The following is a 16,324-nucleotide window of genomic DNA, read 5'->3' as shown; positions in this document are numbered from 1 at the left end:
GTCTACTCTCTGGTGGATCAGGGGCCACCTGGTGAGACTCACTCCTCTTTTGTCAAGTTGCTGTAAAGGTGGAGTTTTGTATTCGGGCATTAGTTTATTGGAATAATATTTGAGCTCACTGTTCATTTCTCTGCTTATTAGAGAATACATTTCACAGGCATGCTTTTACAGAAACATCTTGCTTTGAATTTTCATGGTTCATTTTATTCTCTTTTGATTTGAAGGTTTTTTTCGTAGAATAAAGAAATTCTAGATTTAGCTAGTTGCATGAAGTGTCTGAATGCAATCATTTCTTTTCAGTTTCCCTTTTTGTTCTTCATTTTGTATGTCATTGGTTTTCTATTTTTACCTCCTGACCTGAGAGTTTTTTGTATTTAAGCTGAAGCTGTTGTTCATAATTAAATTTAATGCAATAACTATTTATTTGAGGAATGTTATTAGACTCCATTTTCCCATTACATTATAAGGCATTACAGGGTGAGGTGGCCTGGTACATTCCTGCTGTGATTCTAGCGAGGAGTGGAATTTATCCCATCTGATAGAAATAAAAAAATCATCTTTTCTTGGCAGTGAGTATGAACCAGACGTGGACAGTGCCTGTAATGTTTCTAACGGTTATTGATTATAAAATTATAGCTTTATCTATAACTAAATATGTAGTGTAGCTCAGCTGCAGCCAAGTGCCGTAATCAGGCCCGGAGCTTCTGCATGAATGTGCAAACACTAGTCAACACTATCAGGCACTTGTTCACCACTTACAAATCTGTGGCAGTTTGTTTCTACCTCTGTTTCCTGCAAGAGGCGACACAGAGGGCAGTTAGGGACAAATTACGGTTTTATAAAAACGTTGCCCTGTAGAATTTTGGTGTACTTTATATTCTGTTCACCTCACCCTGCACTCTCATGGCCTCTTGCATAAATGCAGTGCCAAACACAGCTTCAGCAACGGTCCCCTAATGTGTTTTTGCATCCAATCTCTCAGTCTGGAGGCAGCATCCTGTGCAGTATGGAAGCTTTTTGTAGTCACAATTTAAAAATTTTAATTTCATATTCAGACGTGCAATGATATATTGATAAATATATTGCCCATGCACAAAGGGACTCTAAATGAGCCTTTACTACTTTGGAAAAACAGCAGTTTGGTTACAATTTATACAAATGTGTGGTGTGCATCCAATCCTGTTATACTTTTTACATTCTTACATTAAACTAGCTTGTTTAATTGCAGGGGAAATACATAAGCGTGTACATTAGTACTTCAACATGAACATAGACGATTTTGAGTTCAGTTTTCTTTATATAGTGCCAAATCACTGCATCAGTATAAAGTACCTCAAGGTGTAAGAGAGAAAATCAGAACAAAGCACATGGCGACAGTGGGAAGGATAAACTGCCGTGTGAGAGGAAAAAACTTCCGACAGAACCAGGTTAGAGAGTTGCAGCTATCTGCTGTGACCGACTGGGAGTTAAGGGGAGAAATAAGAATAAAAGGGAGATGGGACAAAGCAACAACCTATACCATATATCAAATTCAGTGCCTATGTTCACAAAGATTTGAATTTCTTAATTAACATCTGCACAGGGGGAAAAAAAAAAAAAAAAAAGCAATTTTAGTCTTCATCTCTAACCTGATTTTATTTACATGACCCATATTTACACGGGACTGCCGTAAACTGTGGACCTCTAGCAGTTCGGAGTAATTGTGGAGGTGTCACATGATCTTAGTCTCATGTGAATATGTAAAGTAAAAAATCCCACTGCCAGTGTTTTCATTAAGGCTTACATCTCTACACAGCGTGAAGACCCATTCATGGAGGGCTCCTGCTCAGGGAAATCTCAAAGGATGATGAAACAGAAACACACATGCTGACCTCAGATTTTAGTACATTCAAGTTAAAAACAGAATATTTTTCATGTGTCAATGGGCCACAGGAAACATAGACAGCGAAGGGTAAATTTTCATCGCACGAGGTCCCCGGTATGAATAGAGCTGTGCTGTATTCATACAGTATAATGACAAATTTGAAATATAAAAAAATATCTTGTGATTTTGAATATGACATTTCAAATTTTGATATTGACTGTTATACAAAAAGCTTCCATAAATTTTCCCTTATTTTTTTGCTTGTGCTGTACTTTATTTTTTGTTTGCTTGATCCGTGCCCTTCCTTCGTGTGGTTTTGCTCCCCTCCCCCTACAGCCCCGTCCGCCCCTCCTCAGGACGTACAACTGGTCAGCCTGAGCTCCACCAGCCTCAAGGTGAGTTGGGTGGCGCCACCTGCCGCTAGCCGCCATGGTGCCATAGTGCGTTACACAGTCAGCTACCAGGCCCTGGCTGGAGAGGACACGGACAAGCACGAGGTCACTGGGATCGGTGCAGACGCTACCAGCCATGTGCTGGAGGGCCTGGAGAAGTGGACTGAGTATCAAGTGTGGGTGAGGGCACACACTGATGTGGGCCCAGGTCCTGAGAGTGCCCCAGTGAGGATGAGAACCAAAGAGGATGGTAGGTTGATACTTCCCTTGAAGCAGAGTGCTCTCAAACTGTTTTCCTCTCTGTTGCTTGCGGCAGCCTTTGACGATTGTCTTTCACCCTCTTCAGATGTTACACCACAATTTCCTTCATCCTGCTGATGAATTTTGAGATAATGAGGTGGTGGTCGTGGCAGCAGGGGTCACCTTTTCTTTGTTTCCTCCTCTTTCCAGCTTGTTGTCCTATGGCCTTTGCACCTTTTGTGGGTTAAGACTGATCACTCCCAGGCCTCAGTTCTCCACCACTCTGGTTTCACTGGCTTCTTGTCTTCTTTTACTGTTCTGAGGAATGAAAGCGGACCAAATCTCCCGCTTTTTCACTCTGTCTCTCTTTCCCCTTTTTCTCACTCGTTTTGTTTGCAGTGTGATAGAGGGCGGCTTCTCCTAAGAGAGTGTCGACTATAATTAATGTATTTGAAGTTTGCTGCAACACGGCTTATTTCATTCTGGAATTAAGAGCATTACAGACATTGCTAGACCACATGCTGTCCCACACGGGGTGTTTTTGGGACGCAGTAGTCTTAGAAGGTCTAAAGTGACTAGAAATTATTAATTCATGGTCAGTACATGTATCACTTCATTATACACAGCACCCCAGAATTTAGATTTGTTTTGGATTGTCATTACAAAACAAAGTAAAATAAGATAAGTCACGACCTCGTCTCTTTCTCTTTACTCTCTTCTCATCCTTTCCACTGTCCCTCCATCTGTCTGTGTTTCTGTCTTACTCTTTTAATCTGCCCTTCGTCCTTGTCTGATTTCCAGTGCCGGGAGCACCCCCCAGGAAAGTGGAGGTTGAGGCCATAAATTCCACAGCTATCCGAGTCACCTGGAAGCCACCCCTGCAGGGGAAGCAGCACGGCCAAATCCGAGGCTACCAGGTCGTCTTCTCCCGGCTCGAAAACGGAGAACCGCGAGGCCAGCCTAACATCATGGATGTTTTTTTGCCAGAGGCCCAGGTACTGCATGATGTTTTACTCTTGCCCGGTCTTTCTGCTCTTCTTCCTCACTGTCTATATCTGTTTTATGCTCATTTACCATTATTTTCATTCCCCACTGCCTCCCTATTCTCTTCCATTGTCTGAGTTCACACTTCATTTCCCCCATACTGGGTGACACACATGGAATTTTCTATCTTGTCAACTGGAGTTTCCATCCTCCCCTCTTTTTTTCTTCTTCGCCTTTTATGTTATCTTTCTCCACATGTGACATTTGACTCTAAATTGGTACCCTGCTCCTACAGCTTTGGATTAGCTGTCCTAATAAGATCCACTTTAATTCTGCAGTAATAGCTATTAAATATTTTATATGTTACATCAGGACGTGGCTTAGTGGAATCAATGCACCTCTTTGCGGTTTTAGCAGTAATACATATGCACTGCCTTGTTACCATGTTTATAAATTAGAGCTATTTTCCTGACACCGCCCTTTACGCATTAATGCAAGCTGCTTGGAATGGCCCAAAGCTGTGCAACGCCATGAGATGGATGAGAGATTGTAATCCTTAAGAGGGATTCAGAGATTCATGAATATCTTAAAACCGCACTCATACTGCTTTTTTTCTCTCTGTGTTTGAGAGAGGAGAGACCAGCTTAAGAACCTCCTTCTGATTGTTTGCCGGGAGTAACATTTGCACGAGCACGCATTCACTCCCGCCCTCAGTGGTCTTCCACAAAAGCATCTAATTTGAACAAGGAAGTGCTCCCTGGCCACAAGAAAACCACCCACATATATATATATTATCTGAGCTCTGTTTGCTGATAAATGGCAGCTGTGGCAGACCAACAAGTTGCTGGTTCAGTTCCCAAGCAGTGCAAACTGCCTTGCCCTTTGAGAAGAGTTATTAACCCTTTTGCTGTCCTGTGTCTCATCATTACACAAGTGGAAACACTGTTAAAGTCACAATGTGATGAATCAGTGTGTTACATCCCAAGGGGATGATAAGTAGGAGCTTGTGGATTCCAGTTGTGTAATGACATATTCTGTGATTTAAAAAAAAAAACAGAAAAACATCATAAATCATTTATATGTGGCTGTCAAACTCACACAAGTCTCCACAGCAAGTGATTGACTGATGCAGTACAGCCCGTCGATGTCTGCACCTGGACGGAGAGAACTGCCTTGACTCCCGAGCACAGTCAGCCTTTATTTTACAGCAGTAGTGTTTGGCAGCTGCTACTGACAGTTCATTGTTATCAGACTGTCTACAAGAGTGCTTGACAGACAGGACAGCATCGCTTGATCTGGAAAGGGAGAAAACATGGTGGCTGCTTGTCTTCCTGTAAGTGTTTTCTCCACGTCGACATGTTCGGCGTGATTTTGTTTTGCATTGTGGAAAAACTGAACTGAACATGACCCTACTTGTTATGCAAACAATTCTCCCTGCCATGTCTCATTTGTGCCATGTTCACACAATAAACACAAAGACGCACTGTAATTTGGCGCCCAGGATAGCTCTCATGTTTCAGTCTAGTGTCCAGGACACCTCTCAAACAGACTGTCCCCTCCCTGGCAGACGGCTAAATTTCTTCTCACACCTTCTATTATTTTCCTCTTCTCCTTCGGTTTGCTTCCTTTTCTGCCGTGACCTCCTTTTGCACTCTCGCTGCTTAAAAAGCTGGTTGAGTAATTACCAGAGGCTTGCGTGCAGGTTGGTTACCCTTGATTGAGTCATCTCAACAGATTGTTTTCTATGAGACAGCACTGAGTAACCAACCTGCAAGGACCTGCCCAGACGTCATTAAAGACCACACAGTCAGCCAACGGTCCCTTATCCTTCTTCGCCCAACGGGTTTTAGAACAATCCCTTCTTTGTCACACATCTTTCCATTCACGCACCACAACAACTAGAAAAAAAAAATCTAGCAAAGATAACATGCGCAAACACGCTCACATGTTAGACCGACCTTGTAGTAGGTGTTCCAGCTGGCCGAGAGGAGTTCATGAGTCATCCTAGAGACATGCAAATCCCTCATACGCACACCTGTAATTGATGATGAATAAAACGGAAAAAAAGCAATATCCTTCTATCCTGGCACATCCCATAGTGTTTCTCTCATGAATTTCTCTAATGTGTTGTGAAATCGGTTCCACATCCACCCTTTTTACCTGAATTGGATTCACAGTAAGCTTGCCAAGAGGAAAAGAAAAATCCAAATTTTCCAGGGCTCTCACATCATACCTGAGCCTCACCTTCAATCACGATTCTAAGCCGACTGATTGAATTGCAGATCCTGTCAAAATGGCTATCACCTTTCCCCTTCTCTTTGTCTCTGTGTTTCTGGCTCCTCTCCTTTTCGCCCTCTCTCAGGGTTAGCTGAAATACTGGGAGGAGAGCTAGGAGAGCTCGGCTGTGCGTGGGCGGTTTAAGCGCCTCTTTTCTTTTCAAGCAGGAGCCCACACAGCGCCCTCATTTCCCTGCTAAATTTAAACCAGAGGCCATGTTAACAGTGTGATGTTATCGACCCCTTTGCAAATACTTCTGTTGGAAAAGTGGCCTGGACCTGAGTTGGCAGCTCCCACACCACACGGTCTGCTCCATCACGGTGCACTCGCGGCAACCTCTGTGGCAGTGTATTTCATATACACATCCATAAAAATGTGCAGAAAGTGCTGTGATTGAGTTTGAAGTCATTAGCCGCTGTCTGTGATTTCATACATTTTCTGCACAAGTTTGCCTTTATTCAGCACTACTTTCCAGGTTCATTTTGTTTGACCACTCATGCGTTTTTGTAGTTTGTGTGAGCGAGGCAATGCTTCACTGCCTCTACGGCCTTCGCCGCCTCAGATTGGAGTTGAATGGGAATCGGGGGGAGGAAAAAAAGAGAAAAGAAGCACCTCAGCCCGTTTCACTCCATCAATCATGACAGCTCCTTCTCTTCCACATCACTCGTTCCCCCCTCGTTCCCATTTTTATAGCCACACATCTCAGCCCATGTCATCACATTTGCATTCACCCGCCTGCAAATTATACCGCTCTGTTTCCACAAACGACGCTTATCAGCAATGATGTGTTTTCAGCTTGCGTTGGCATTTGAAATATAAATGGAGGATAATTTATAATTCTAGCATGGATTTAAGCAAAAAAAAGAAAGAAAGAAGCAAAAGCAGTTCCGATAGGAAGGAATTAAGCCCAAGATGAGATAGGAACTCTTGCGAACCTTAATGTGTTGCTTGCTCTGTTGACATACTGAGTGAAGTTGACAGTAAACAAATTAAGCAATTAGGAACATTGCAAACTGTTATTCATGGAGTTAAGCAGCAGCTGTTCTTTAATGGTACTCTTTAGTGCCCCGTTATGTCTGGGGAGCATGAGGCAGCAGTTTTTGATGTGCCGTGTGCCTCAACCAGTCACAACTGAGACCTTACAGAGGCCTTGCTCATACTTCACTTAACTGCTTGGTAATAAAGACCATCCACAGGGAGGAGGAAAAGTTGGGTCTTTTGTCTTTTCATATGCCAACAGTCAATAGAGGATGATGAACACCGTCTCCCCACCGCACAATAAATCAGCAGCGTGTGAAAGTGTTTGTGAAAGTCTAGAATAGCAAGGAGGGAGTGATGGGTGATCAGGAGGACCGGCTTTACTTCCAGGTATTTGTATTTTTTGCAGACTCCTGCCCGGTTAAACTCTGGTCATGTTAATAAAATGATCCTGCAAAGTGTTGATGCTGGGCGGATGAAGACGGCTCTTCGTGTGTTTTCTCAGTGTTTGACAACGCATGACATTAAGTTGGTCTTGTTTGTATAGTTAATGGACACAAGTGTTAGCAAGTACAACGCCACTGGAGTTAATATTATGTAATACATTTGGGGGCAATGGCCCATTCACAGTAATTCTTGGTGGTTAAATATTGATTTTTGTCCCAGCCACGTCAATTGCTTCTCCCCTTTGAGTGTTCGCCTCAGTGGTACAGTCCACAAGCAGCTGTGACAATACTCGTGCACCCTAATGATAACATTTTTTTCCCCCACTCCACCGTCCTCACCCGCACTCCCACCCCCTTTTTCTGTTCTCCACTTTGTCCCTCATCAGTGTCAACAGTGTCATTTCTCCTGCCCCTTGTCAGCCGGGCCACCCATCAGTGAACCCCTCTGCAGGAACTGAACTGTGGAGCACGTTGCTGGTAAACGCCAGCGGTGGTGTTCTGCATCGATGGGGTTTGATGTCACAGGGCTAGCATAGCAGCACTGGTAATAGGATTTCATGCTCGGCACTGACGGAGCCCCGCGGCACGAAATGGGCTTTCACTTCCCCCAGGAATCACTTGGCCAGGCACAGCGAGCAAGGAGAACATTTTGAATACATATTGAAATATAATGAATAAAAGGCCTTCCCTCAATTTCTGTAAGAAAAAAGGAAATGCTTCACTGTGCAGAGTTTACAGTTCTTATCCAAAGTGTAATAGTCATCATAGCGAATAGAAGTCTCCTGATTGAGAAAGAGGGGGGCTTTTTGTTGGATTCATAGGCAAACCAAAAACAAGGCAGTGCATTTAAACAATAAAAAAAAAAAAATACAATTATGGTTACGCAATTTGTTGTATGCCACTCAACTTGTCTTTTTTTTTTTTACTCCTTCTCTTCCATCACACTCTATCCCACTGTTTTGTTCCACCACACGACTCTGCTGACACCTACATTCATCTGTCTGCGAAAAAAAGACGAGCGCTTTTTTTCCATGGCTGTTGTGTTGTTTCTGACTCATTTCTCTCCCCACCCTGTGTCCTGTGTCTTCTCTCCATCAGTGGAATATTGAGGAATCCACCGAGCATGTGAGTAACCCACATGTGTGCTGCTGGGTTCTCTTGCAGGGCAAGCTCTTTTCCTTTTTGCAGTTTGGGGGTGCTTGTGTGTTTGGATTAGGAGTTGTGCGTGGATGTGTGTTAATTTCTGTGCAAGGTGTGTGACTTTAATCTACTCTGTGTGAACCCTCAGGAAAGATCATAACCGCAGCACGAAACGTGTGTCCAAATGTTTTCTTTTGTGTGTTTGTTCTTGCGTGTGTGTGTGTGAGAGAGAGAGTTAGTGTGATTTCGTCTAAGAGCTCCTACAACTTCAAAGCAAGATCTGATGCAGGCTTATTTTACCAGAAGAAAGAACCTTGTAGAAACAGCTGGGCAGTTGCAGGTGAACTGAGGCAATTCTGTACAGCGCGCATGAAGCATCTTCCCCCATTGAGAGTACAGTGCAGTCAAAGGCTTTGTGTCACTATCCCCGTGTGATGCCGACATTAATCGGCCTCGCCTAACCTGCTGTCTTCCCCGCTGTTTCAGATGACATGTCTATCTGAGGGGAGGAGCTGTGTCTTTTATCAGCTCCACACATCTCCGAAATTGCCACCAGCCTTTCATGTTCTTTTCACGTGCCTGGTTTGCAGCTCGCTGCTACGTGGCTGTCAAGCAGCTCTTTGTTATGGCTTATTACCCCCTAGACATCATATTGCACTGGCATAAATGCAGAGCCACTTACTGTACCCAGTCAAAAAATTCAATAGAAGTCTGCCAGACTAACGGATCCTATTTTCAGTGTATAAACAAGGGCAAAGATATGTTAAGAAAAAGGTTTTCAGCTTTTATAAAGTCCAAAAAAAGAATTCATTTGGGATATTTTCACTCCTTTTTTTCACCTGCCGACATTTCAAATGGAAAACTTAATGAAACAGTAACCACCTGTAGAGGCTGAGGCTGATCTCTTTTTGTTCTTCCTTCATCTGTTTATATATTATTTCAGTTAGTTTCGTATACGAGCCAGTGGGAAGTGCGCACGCTGTCGTATTTATTTGCTATTAGCACAAAGTTAAACAGAAACCTGGCTGCACGGCACACGGATTCCTCAAGCTACACCCACATGGCATGAGTCAGGCTCGCCTCCTCTCCCTCTCCTCTTAATGCGTTGATTAACACCTGACAGACAGCGAGCTACACGCTGTCAGAGGAGGACATCTGTTCACACATCTTTATTATTTCTTCAGCAGCCATGTTTAGGCCACAGCAGACTTTGTGCTTGGTAGCTAATATAGTATGAGGCAGATGTCAACACTGAAAACATAAGCCTGCGTTACTGACCCATGGCTTTGTTCTCAGGGAGTTTTTTTTAGCTTTCGGGAAATTTTGGCTGGCGTTAAAATGCAAAAGATGCACATAGAGGACATTAAATATTAATCTTGAGCAAAAAGTTATCTGAAGGGATTTGTTTTAACAGTGCAGCCCATTTTTCTCTTGGTATTTTTCCACTCTAGTGAGGATAGTGGTGTTGAGAGGCTTGAAGAGAAGAATCCCTTTCTGTAACTAGTCGACTTGTTAATCTCTATAATGCCCTTTGGTGCTGTTCTAAGCATTTGCTCTAAAGGGAACTTTGAAGCCTGGGTTTCTCTATTTTCTGCTGAGTTTTAAAAGTGTTGCTAGAACTGAATCAACCTTGTCAGAATGGAGAGAGGACCGATCTGTGCAGCTGCCACTGCTGAGATTGTTAAAGCCATTTTGCATGATTAAAGTAATGAGACTTCCTCCATAAAGTTAAAATGGCTTTACGATACAGTAATTTAGCATTTTTCCCCCATCCCTCTTAAAGGTTAGCAGGGGAGCACCAAATGTCCCTTAAAGAGAGAGGCAGTAAAAACCACCGTCAAACAGCGCTGGGTTATGTAGACTGTTTAATGTTCTTCTATGGTTAGGAAATTAAAACTTCATTAGTTGGAGAAACAGCGTTAGGGCAAAGCTGTATAATATTCCAAGCGTCTGAGAAGTTTGTGAGAAGTTCCGGCAGGAAGGCTCGTAGGCATCTGTGTGTTCGTCCTCTCAGCGGCCCCAGTCAGAACCGGACAACTCCAGCATGTGCACTCAAGCCGAAGGCATTAAGTTGTTGTGCGTGTGCATGTGTGTGTACACCAATGTGTGCGTGCTGATGTGCACATTTTACGTGCATGTATACTGTGTGTATCCTTCATTTATGTATATTAGTATGTGTATTCCTGTGTGTGTGTTTCTGTTTGTTTGTTTGGATATGGGCTTTGTTCAAGCTCAGAGTATTTAATTCCAGCGTGTGGGTGTGTTTTTATTCAGACTGATGCAGTGTGGTAAAGTGAGTGCCAGCACTGCAGCAGGTTACCCGTAACAGTGTGTTACCTCAGTTGTTTTTCTGTCTGTTCATTCCTGACTGCTGAGTTACTCATTTGTTCATTCACCGTAGTGTGTCTGTGTTTTTGTGTAGAGACTGTTTGGGCAATCAGCCAGAGGAGAATAAGTACCAATAATCTTATTCTTTAAAAAAAAAAGTATTTTTTTAATCATCCTGATGTTTATTTATCTGAAGGATTATTTTCAAAGAGTTTTAACAGCAGTCCCACAGTCGGTGTACTATTTTGTGGGTTTTAATAGTCTGTTTAGTGATGAACTTAAGCTCCTCTGGGTATTATCTCATGCTTATCCATGCAGCAGGCATGAAAACTGACACACGGGTGATGTTCTGATTAATTTAGTTGGTTTGTTAGTTAATGGGTTCAGCGTGTTCCTTACAGTCAGGTACAGGAGCTTTTCAGTACCAAGAAAAGTTCCCGGGCCTGTTTGTGTGCCTTCTTTCTCTATTAAAAGTTTGACATATTTTGTTTTTAGGCTAATTGCTCAAGAACCCACACGTGGTTGGAGAAGGGGGGTTAATCTTACTGCGGTTTCCTTTGGTGCTGTGTGTTTGTCAGGGGATCGGAGCTTGTGTGAGATGGTGGTTAAAGAGGTTTCGCTCAGGCTCACTGACGCCTGTTAACATCTGACCTTGTGATTTTTTTTTTTCTTTTTCACTTTTACAGGAGGCCATAATTGGTGGGCTGCAGTCTGAAACCACCTACTCAGTAACTGTAGCAGCATACACCCTGAAGGGAGATGGTGCTCGTAGCAAAGCTAAAGTCATCACCACAACTGGAGCAGGTCAGAATCAGTGTTAGTGGGGTTTTCATGTGAATCTGTTAGTGTGGAGTCTTGCTTTGGAAATCATTTGCTCATTGGGTAATGACTTTGTCAATCACGAATCATTAGCCAATGAATGACTGAAAAATACCAAAGAAAATCAAACTTGTTGAAACATGGTACGACCAAAGATTAGAAAATGTCTTTTGTTCAGTACGACCCAAAACGAGTGACTAAGAGCAGCCAAGTGTTTACAGAGGTCAAGTCTTTTTCCATAGACTTCACAATCACAACTATCGCCATCTTGTGGCCTTTAGATAGAATACAGGTTTTTACTCATTAAGTGCCACAAATTTGATGTGAATTTAAAAATATGTCTTTCACTTATAAAGCAATTACAGTGCAAGTAATTTTTTTCCTATTTAAATCTCTACTTCAACCAGTGCCAGGCAAACCCAGTATGATGATTAGTACCACCATGGGCAACACAGCACTGCTTCAATGGCAGCCCCCCAAGGATATGGTGGGGGAGCTGATGGGCTACCAGCTGCAGTACAAGCGCACCGACGAGGACACCTACACCTCGCGCGAGATGAGAAAGACTGACGACCACCATACTGTCACTGGCCTGCACAAAGGCGCCACCTACGTCTTCCGCCTCAGCGCGCGTAACCGTGCAGGCATCGGCGAACCTCACGTTAAGGAGATCAGCACACCCGAAGACGTGCCCTCAGGCTTCCCGTCCAACCTCCAAGTTACGGGCCTGACGCAGTCCAGCACCCAGCTGACCTGGAAGCCCCCGCCGCTAGCGGAAAGGAATGGCAAGATCACACATTACTTGGTGGTATACAGGGACATCAACAGTCAGACAAACAGCACCAACCGCACCACCGAAACACACATGACTATCCAGGACCTTAAACCTGACACCACTTACGACATCCGGGTGCAGGCGTTCACTAGTAAGGGCGGCGGACCCCTCAGCCCCAGCATCCAGAGCAGGACCATGTCGAATGGTAGGATAAGTGGTAGGACATCTGACTAACATTTATACATAAACACTTCAGAGATATTTGATATGAAAACATAATGACGTGCTTGCATAAACATTGGCACTCTTAGGCGCGCACAGTTATGTCATTGCTCACCACAAACACATGTCACTCGCTTCTGTTTTAAACTTTATCGGTGCCGTCTCTTTCCCATCTTCCACTCAGCATACTGTAGTACATGACTGTGTTTATTGATTTATAGAGTACTAATCTCATTACACGCTACAGTCACATTACCATGCCTCCTCATCCTCCCTCCTATTACACACAAATCTAAATGTTACCCAGCATGTAGCTTCTCATGCATTTTATAATCTTATAAATGAAAGATTTCTTATTTATAACCATGCAGGATGCCTGTTTTAAGACACATGTTGCCACTCCTCATGTCATATGCATTTCTTGGTAATCGCAGTGATCTCGGCCTGTTGAGGGTGTCTTGTGAATGGGCGGCAATAAATGGGACAGGCTCAGGGAAATGGAGTCTATTTTTGTATGATCGGTAATCAAGCGTGAATGCGATTGTTAATGTTCTCTGAACACTTTTCAGGTTTGGTCATAAGGAATTACAGCAGAATATGTTTGCGTTGTTTACTGAAGGGGCGACTTGCTCGTGTGCTGCTTTATAGTAGTGTGAAATGAAATTATGCATAGAGATTACTTTTTGTGGTGTACAAAATGTCTTACTTGAGGTATTAATGAGTGGATTTTCCTCATCCTAGCTTTCCCCACCCTGAACTTTGGTGTCAAAGCTGTCATGAAAACGTCCGTCTTGCTCACCTGGGATTTGCCGCCAAACTACAAACCCCAAGCACCTTTTAAGGTAAGTACCAGCCAGGTAGATGGCCATTGCTGACATGAGGTGCAAAAAAGATTGAATATGAACTCAGTTTGCACAGACAAAATACTTGCAGTACAATTTAAATTAAAAAACACTGGATTAAAAAAAACAACAACTCTTTTTCTACTTCAATAACATGTTCTGACATGCTGTACAGCCATTTGTAATATGAAAAAGCAATATTAGGTGCTGACACTTATCACAATATGATTGAGTCACTTTTTGTATTTGCACAAAAAAATATGAAAATCCCAAATCATGCTCGTTTATGAGGTGTAATAATCTGTCAAAGTGATATATCAATTCCCACCCAAATGATAGGGGAGCAAAGACAATTTAAGGTGTAAAAGAACATTGGATATGCGCCAGTGGGCGAGTGCGACGCTTGAAGCACTTGAGATGAGGTGTCAGATAAGATGGGCACCTCCCTTAGGACCATACTGTTTTTGCATTTCTTTTTTTTTCCCACATGTGTGCGCTTGAGAGGGAAGAGAGAGTGGTGCGTGTGAGCAAACGATATTCAGGCTGTATATCTGTGCTGCCGTAAATCACAACTCCCAAGTTTTCCCCCCGTGTGCTTACAGATCTTGTATAACCAGCAAAGCGTGGAAGTGATGGGAAACCTGAAGAGGAAGCTGATCACGCAGCTGCAGCCAGACACAGACTACTCCTTTGTACTGACAAGCAGGGGCAACATTGCCGGAGGTCTTCAGCAGCAGGTGTCCATCCGCACTGCCCCTGACCTGATCCAGACCAAGCCCAGGACACATCATGCTCAAGGTGGCAAGATGAACATCACCCTGCCAAAGATCCAGACCACCACTCGTGTCAAGTACGTACTGATAGGGACTAACCACACAGGCTTGCTCTGGGCTAGAAAATGATTGTTATTAGTCAGGAATAACAAACAGGTTTTGCTTTTTATGTACACAGATTGTGATGCATATAAGTTATACATTTATAATTTTAAAATTGATGTTAATACAAAAATTTACAGCCACAAAACTGTAAATTTGGGACCTAATGCGACACTCAGGGCACACGTGTGTCTGATCGCTACTAAAACTATTCGAGAACTTAGGATTGCAACTTTTACTCTGAGCCATTTTTGTGACACGGCAGCTGATGATAATTGAGACTTAACATCAGGTCGAGCTGTGTTATCTTTTGACGCAAATTGTTAAGAGGAGAACTGCACCTGACCCTTTTCCTTCGAACGCACACACACATAGCGACATGTCTGTGTAAAGGGGGAGTACACTGGGTTGATTGGTAAAAAAGATTACAGGGCTGTCAGGGCTGGCCAAGGTCCAGCACAGATTGACAGCCACGGAGTGCCTGTGATTGGGGATGGGAGGGTTCAATTCAATTCAATTCAATTTTATTTATATAGCGCCAAATCACAACAAAAGTCGCCTCAAGGCGCTTCATAGATACAGAGAAAAACCCAACAATCATATGACCCCCTATGAGCAAGCACTTTGGCGACAGTGGGAAGGAAAAACTCCCTTTTAACAGGAAGAAACCTCCGGCAGAACCAGGCTTAATACATAGTGAGTGAGAAAGGTGACTGGAAAGGAAAAACTCAATGCATCATGGGAATCCCCCGGCAGCCTACGTCTATTGCAGCATAACTAAGGGAGGATTCAGGGTCACCTGGTCCAGCCCTAACTATATGCTTTAGCAAAAAGGAAAGTTTTAAGCCTAATCTTAAAAGTAGAGATAGTTTCTGTCTCCCGAATCCAAACTGGAAGCTGGTTCCACAGAAGAGGGGCCTGAAAACTAAAGGCTCTGCCTCCCATTCTACTTTTAAATACTCTAGGAACAACAAGTAGGCCTGCAGAGCGAGAGCGAAGTGCTCTAATAGGGTGATATGGTACTACAAGGTCATTAAGATAAGATGGGGCCTGATTATTTAAGACCTTGTATGTGAGGAGCAGGATTTTGAATTCAATTCTGGACTTAACAGGAAGCCAATGAAGGGAAGCCAAAACAGGAGAAATATGCTCTCTCTTTCTAGTCCCTGTCAGTACTCTTGCTGCAGCATTTTGGATTAGCTGAAGGCTTTTCAGTGAGTTTTTTGGACATCCTGATAATAATGAATTACAGTAGTCCAGCCTGGAAGTAATAAATGCATGAACTAGTTTTTCAGCGTCACTCTGAGACAGGATATTTCTAATTTTAGAGATGTTGCGCAAATGGAAGAAAGCAGTCTTACATATTTGTTTAATATGTGCATTGAAGGACATGTCCTGGTCAAAAATGACTCCAAGGTTCCTCACAGCGTTACTGGAGGCCAAGGTAATGCCATCCAGAGTATGAATCTGGTTAGATACCATATTTCTAAGATTTTCAGGGCCGAGTACAATAACCTCAGTTTTATCTGAATTAAGAAGCAGAAAGTTAGCGGCCATCCAGGTCTTTATGTCTTTAAGACATTCCTGCAGTTTAACTAATTGGTGTGTGTTATCTGGCTTCATGGACAGATAGAGCTGGGTGTCATCTGCATAGCAGTGAAAATGTATGCTATGTCTTCTAATGATGCTGCCTAAGGGAAGCATGTATAATGTAAACAGAATTGGTCCTAGCACTGAACCCTGTGGAACTCCATAATTAACCTCAGTGTGTGAAGAGGACTCTCCATTTACATGCACAAATTGGAGTCTATTAGATAGATATGATACAAACCACTGCAGTGCAGTACCTGTAATACCTACAGCATGTTCTAATCGCTCTAATAGGATATTATGGTCGACAGTATCGAACGCTGCACTGAGGTCTAGCAGGACAAGCACAGAGATGAGTCCACTGTCAGAGGCCATAAGAAGATCATTTGTAACCTTCACTAAAGCTGTTTCTGTGCTGTGATGAGCTCTGAAACCTGACTGAAACTCTTCAAATAAACCATTCCTCTGCAGATGATCTGTTAGCTGTTTGACAACTACTCTTTCAAGGATTTTTGATATGAAAGGAAGGTTGGAGATTGGCCTATAATTAGC

At 43.1% G+C, this 16,324-nt stretch overlaps 1 protein-coding gene across 18 annotated transcripts in view; it reads left to right on the top strand.

Moving 5' to 3' along the window:
- The window catches only part of LOC146367908 (receptor-type tyrosine-protein phosphatase F), a 163,479-nt gene that overhangs the window by 109,569 nt on the left and 37,586 nt on the right, over positions 1-16,324 (top strand). For 5 of the 18 annotated variants that reach the window (XM_084911452.1, XM_084911448.1, XM_084911455.1 and 2 more), the window contains 7 exons: positions 2,201-2,506; positions 3,298-3,491; positions 8,280-8,306; positions 11,336-11,453; positions 11,876-12,460; positions 13,207-13,307; positions 13,910-14,157. In XM_084911452.1, coding sequence (XP_084767578.1) covers positions 2,201-2,506; positions 3,298-3,491; positions 8,280-8,306; positions 11,336-11,453; positions 11,876-12,460; positions 13,207-13,307; positions 13,910-14,157 — 1,579 coding nt within the window. The remainder of the gene's footprint in view (positions 1-2,200; positions 2,507-3,297; positions 3,492-8,279; positions 8,307-11,335; positions 11,454-11,875; positions 12,461-13,206; positions 13,308-13,909; positions 14,158-16,324) is intronic. The other 13 variants (XM_084911457.1, XM_084911456.1, XM_084911463.1 and 10 more) reach the window with 6 other exon arrangements.

This window comes from Perissodus microlepis, chromosome 18 (assembly GCF_051167445.1).
Source record: "Perissodus microlepis isolate ML-2025 ecotype Zambia chromosome 18, ASM5116744v1, whole genome shotgun sequence".
NCBI classification, from domain to species: Eukaryota; Metazoa; Chordata; class Actinopteri; order Cichliformes; family Cichlidae; genus Perissodus; species Perissodus microlepis.
Note: the sequence above shows the minus strand (reverse complement) of the source record. Positions and strands in the feature narration are given on the sequence as shown.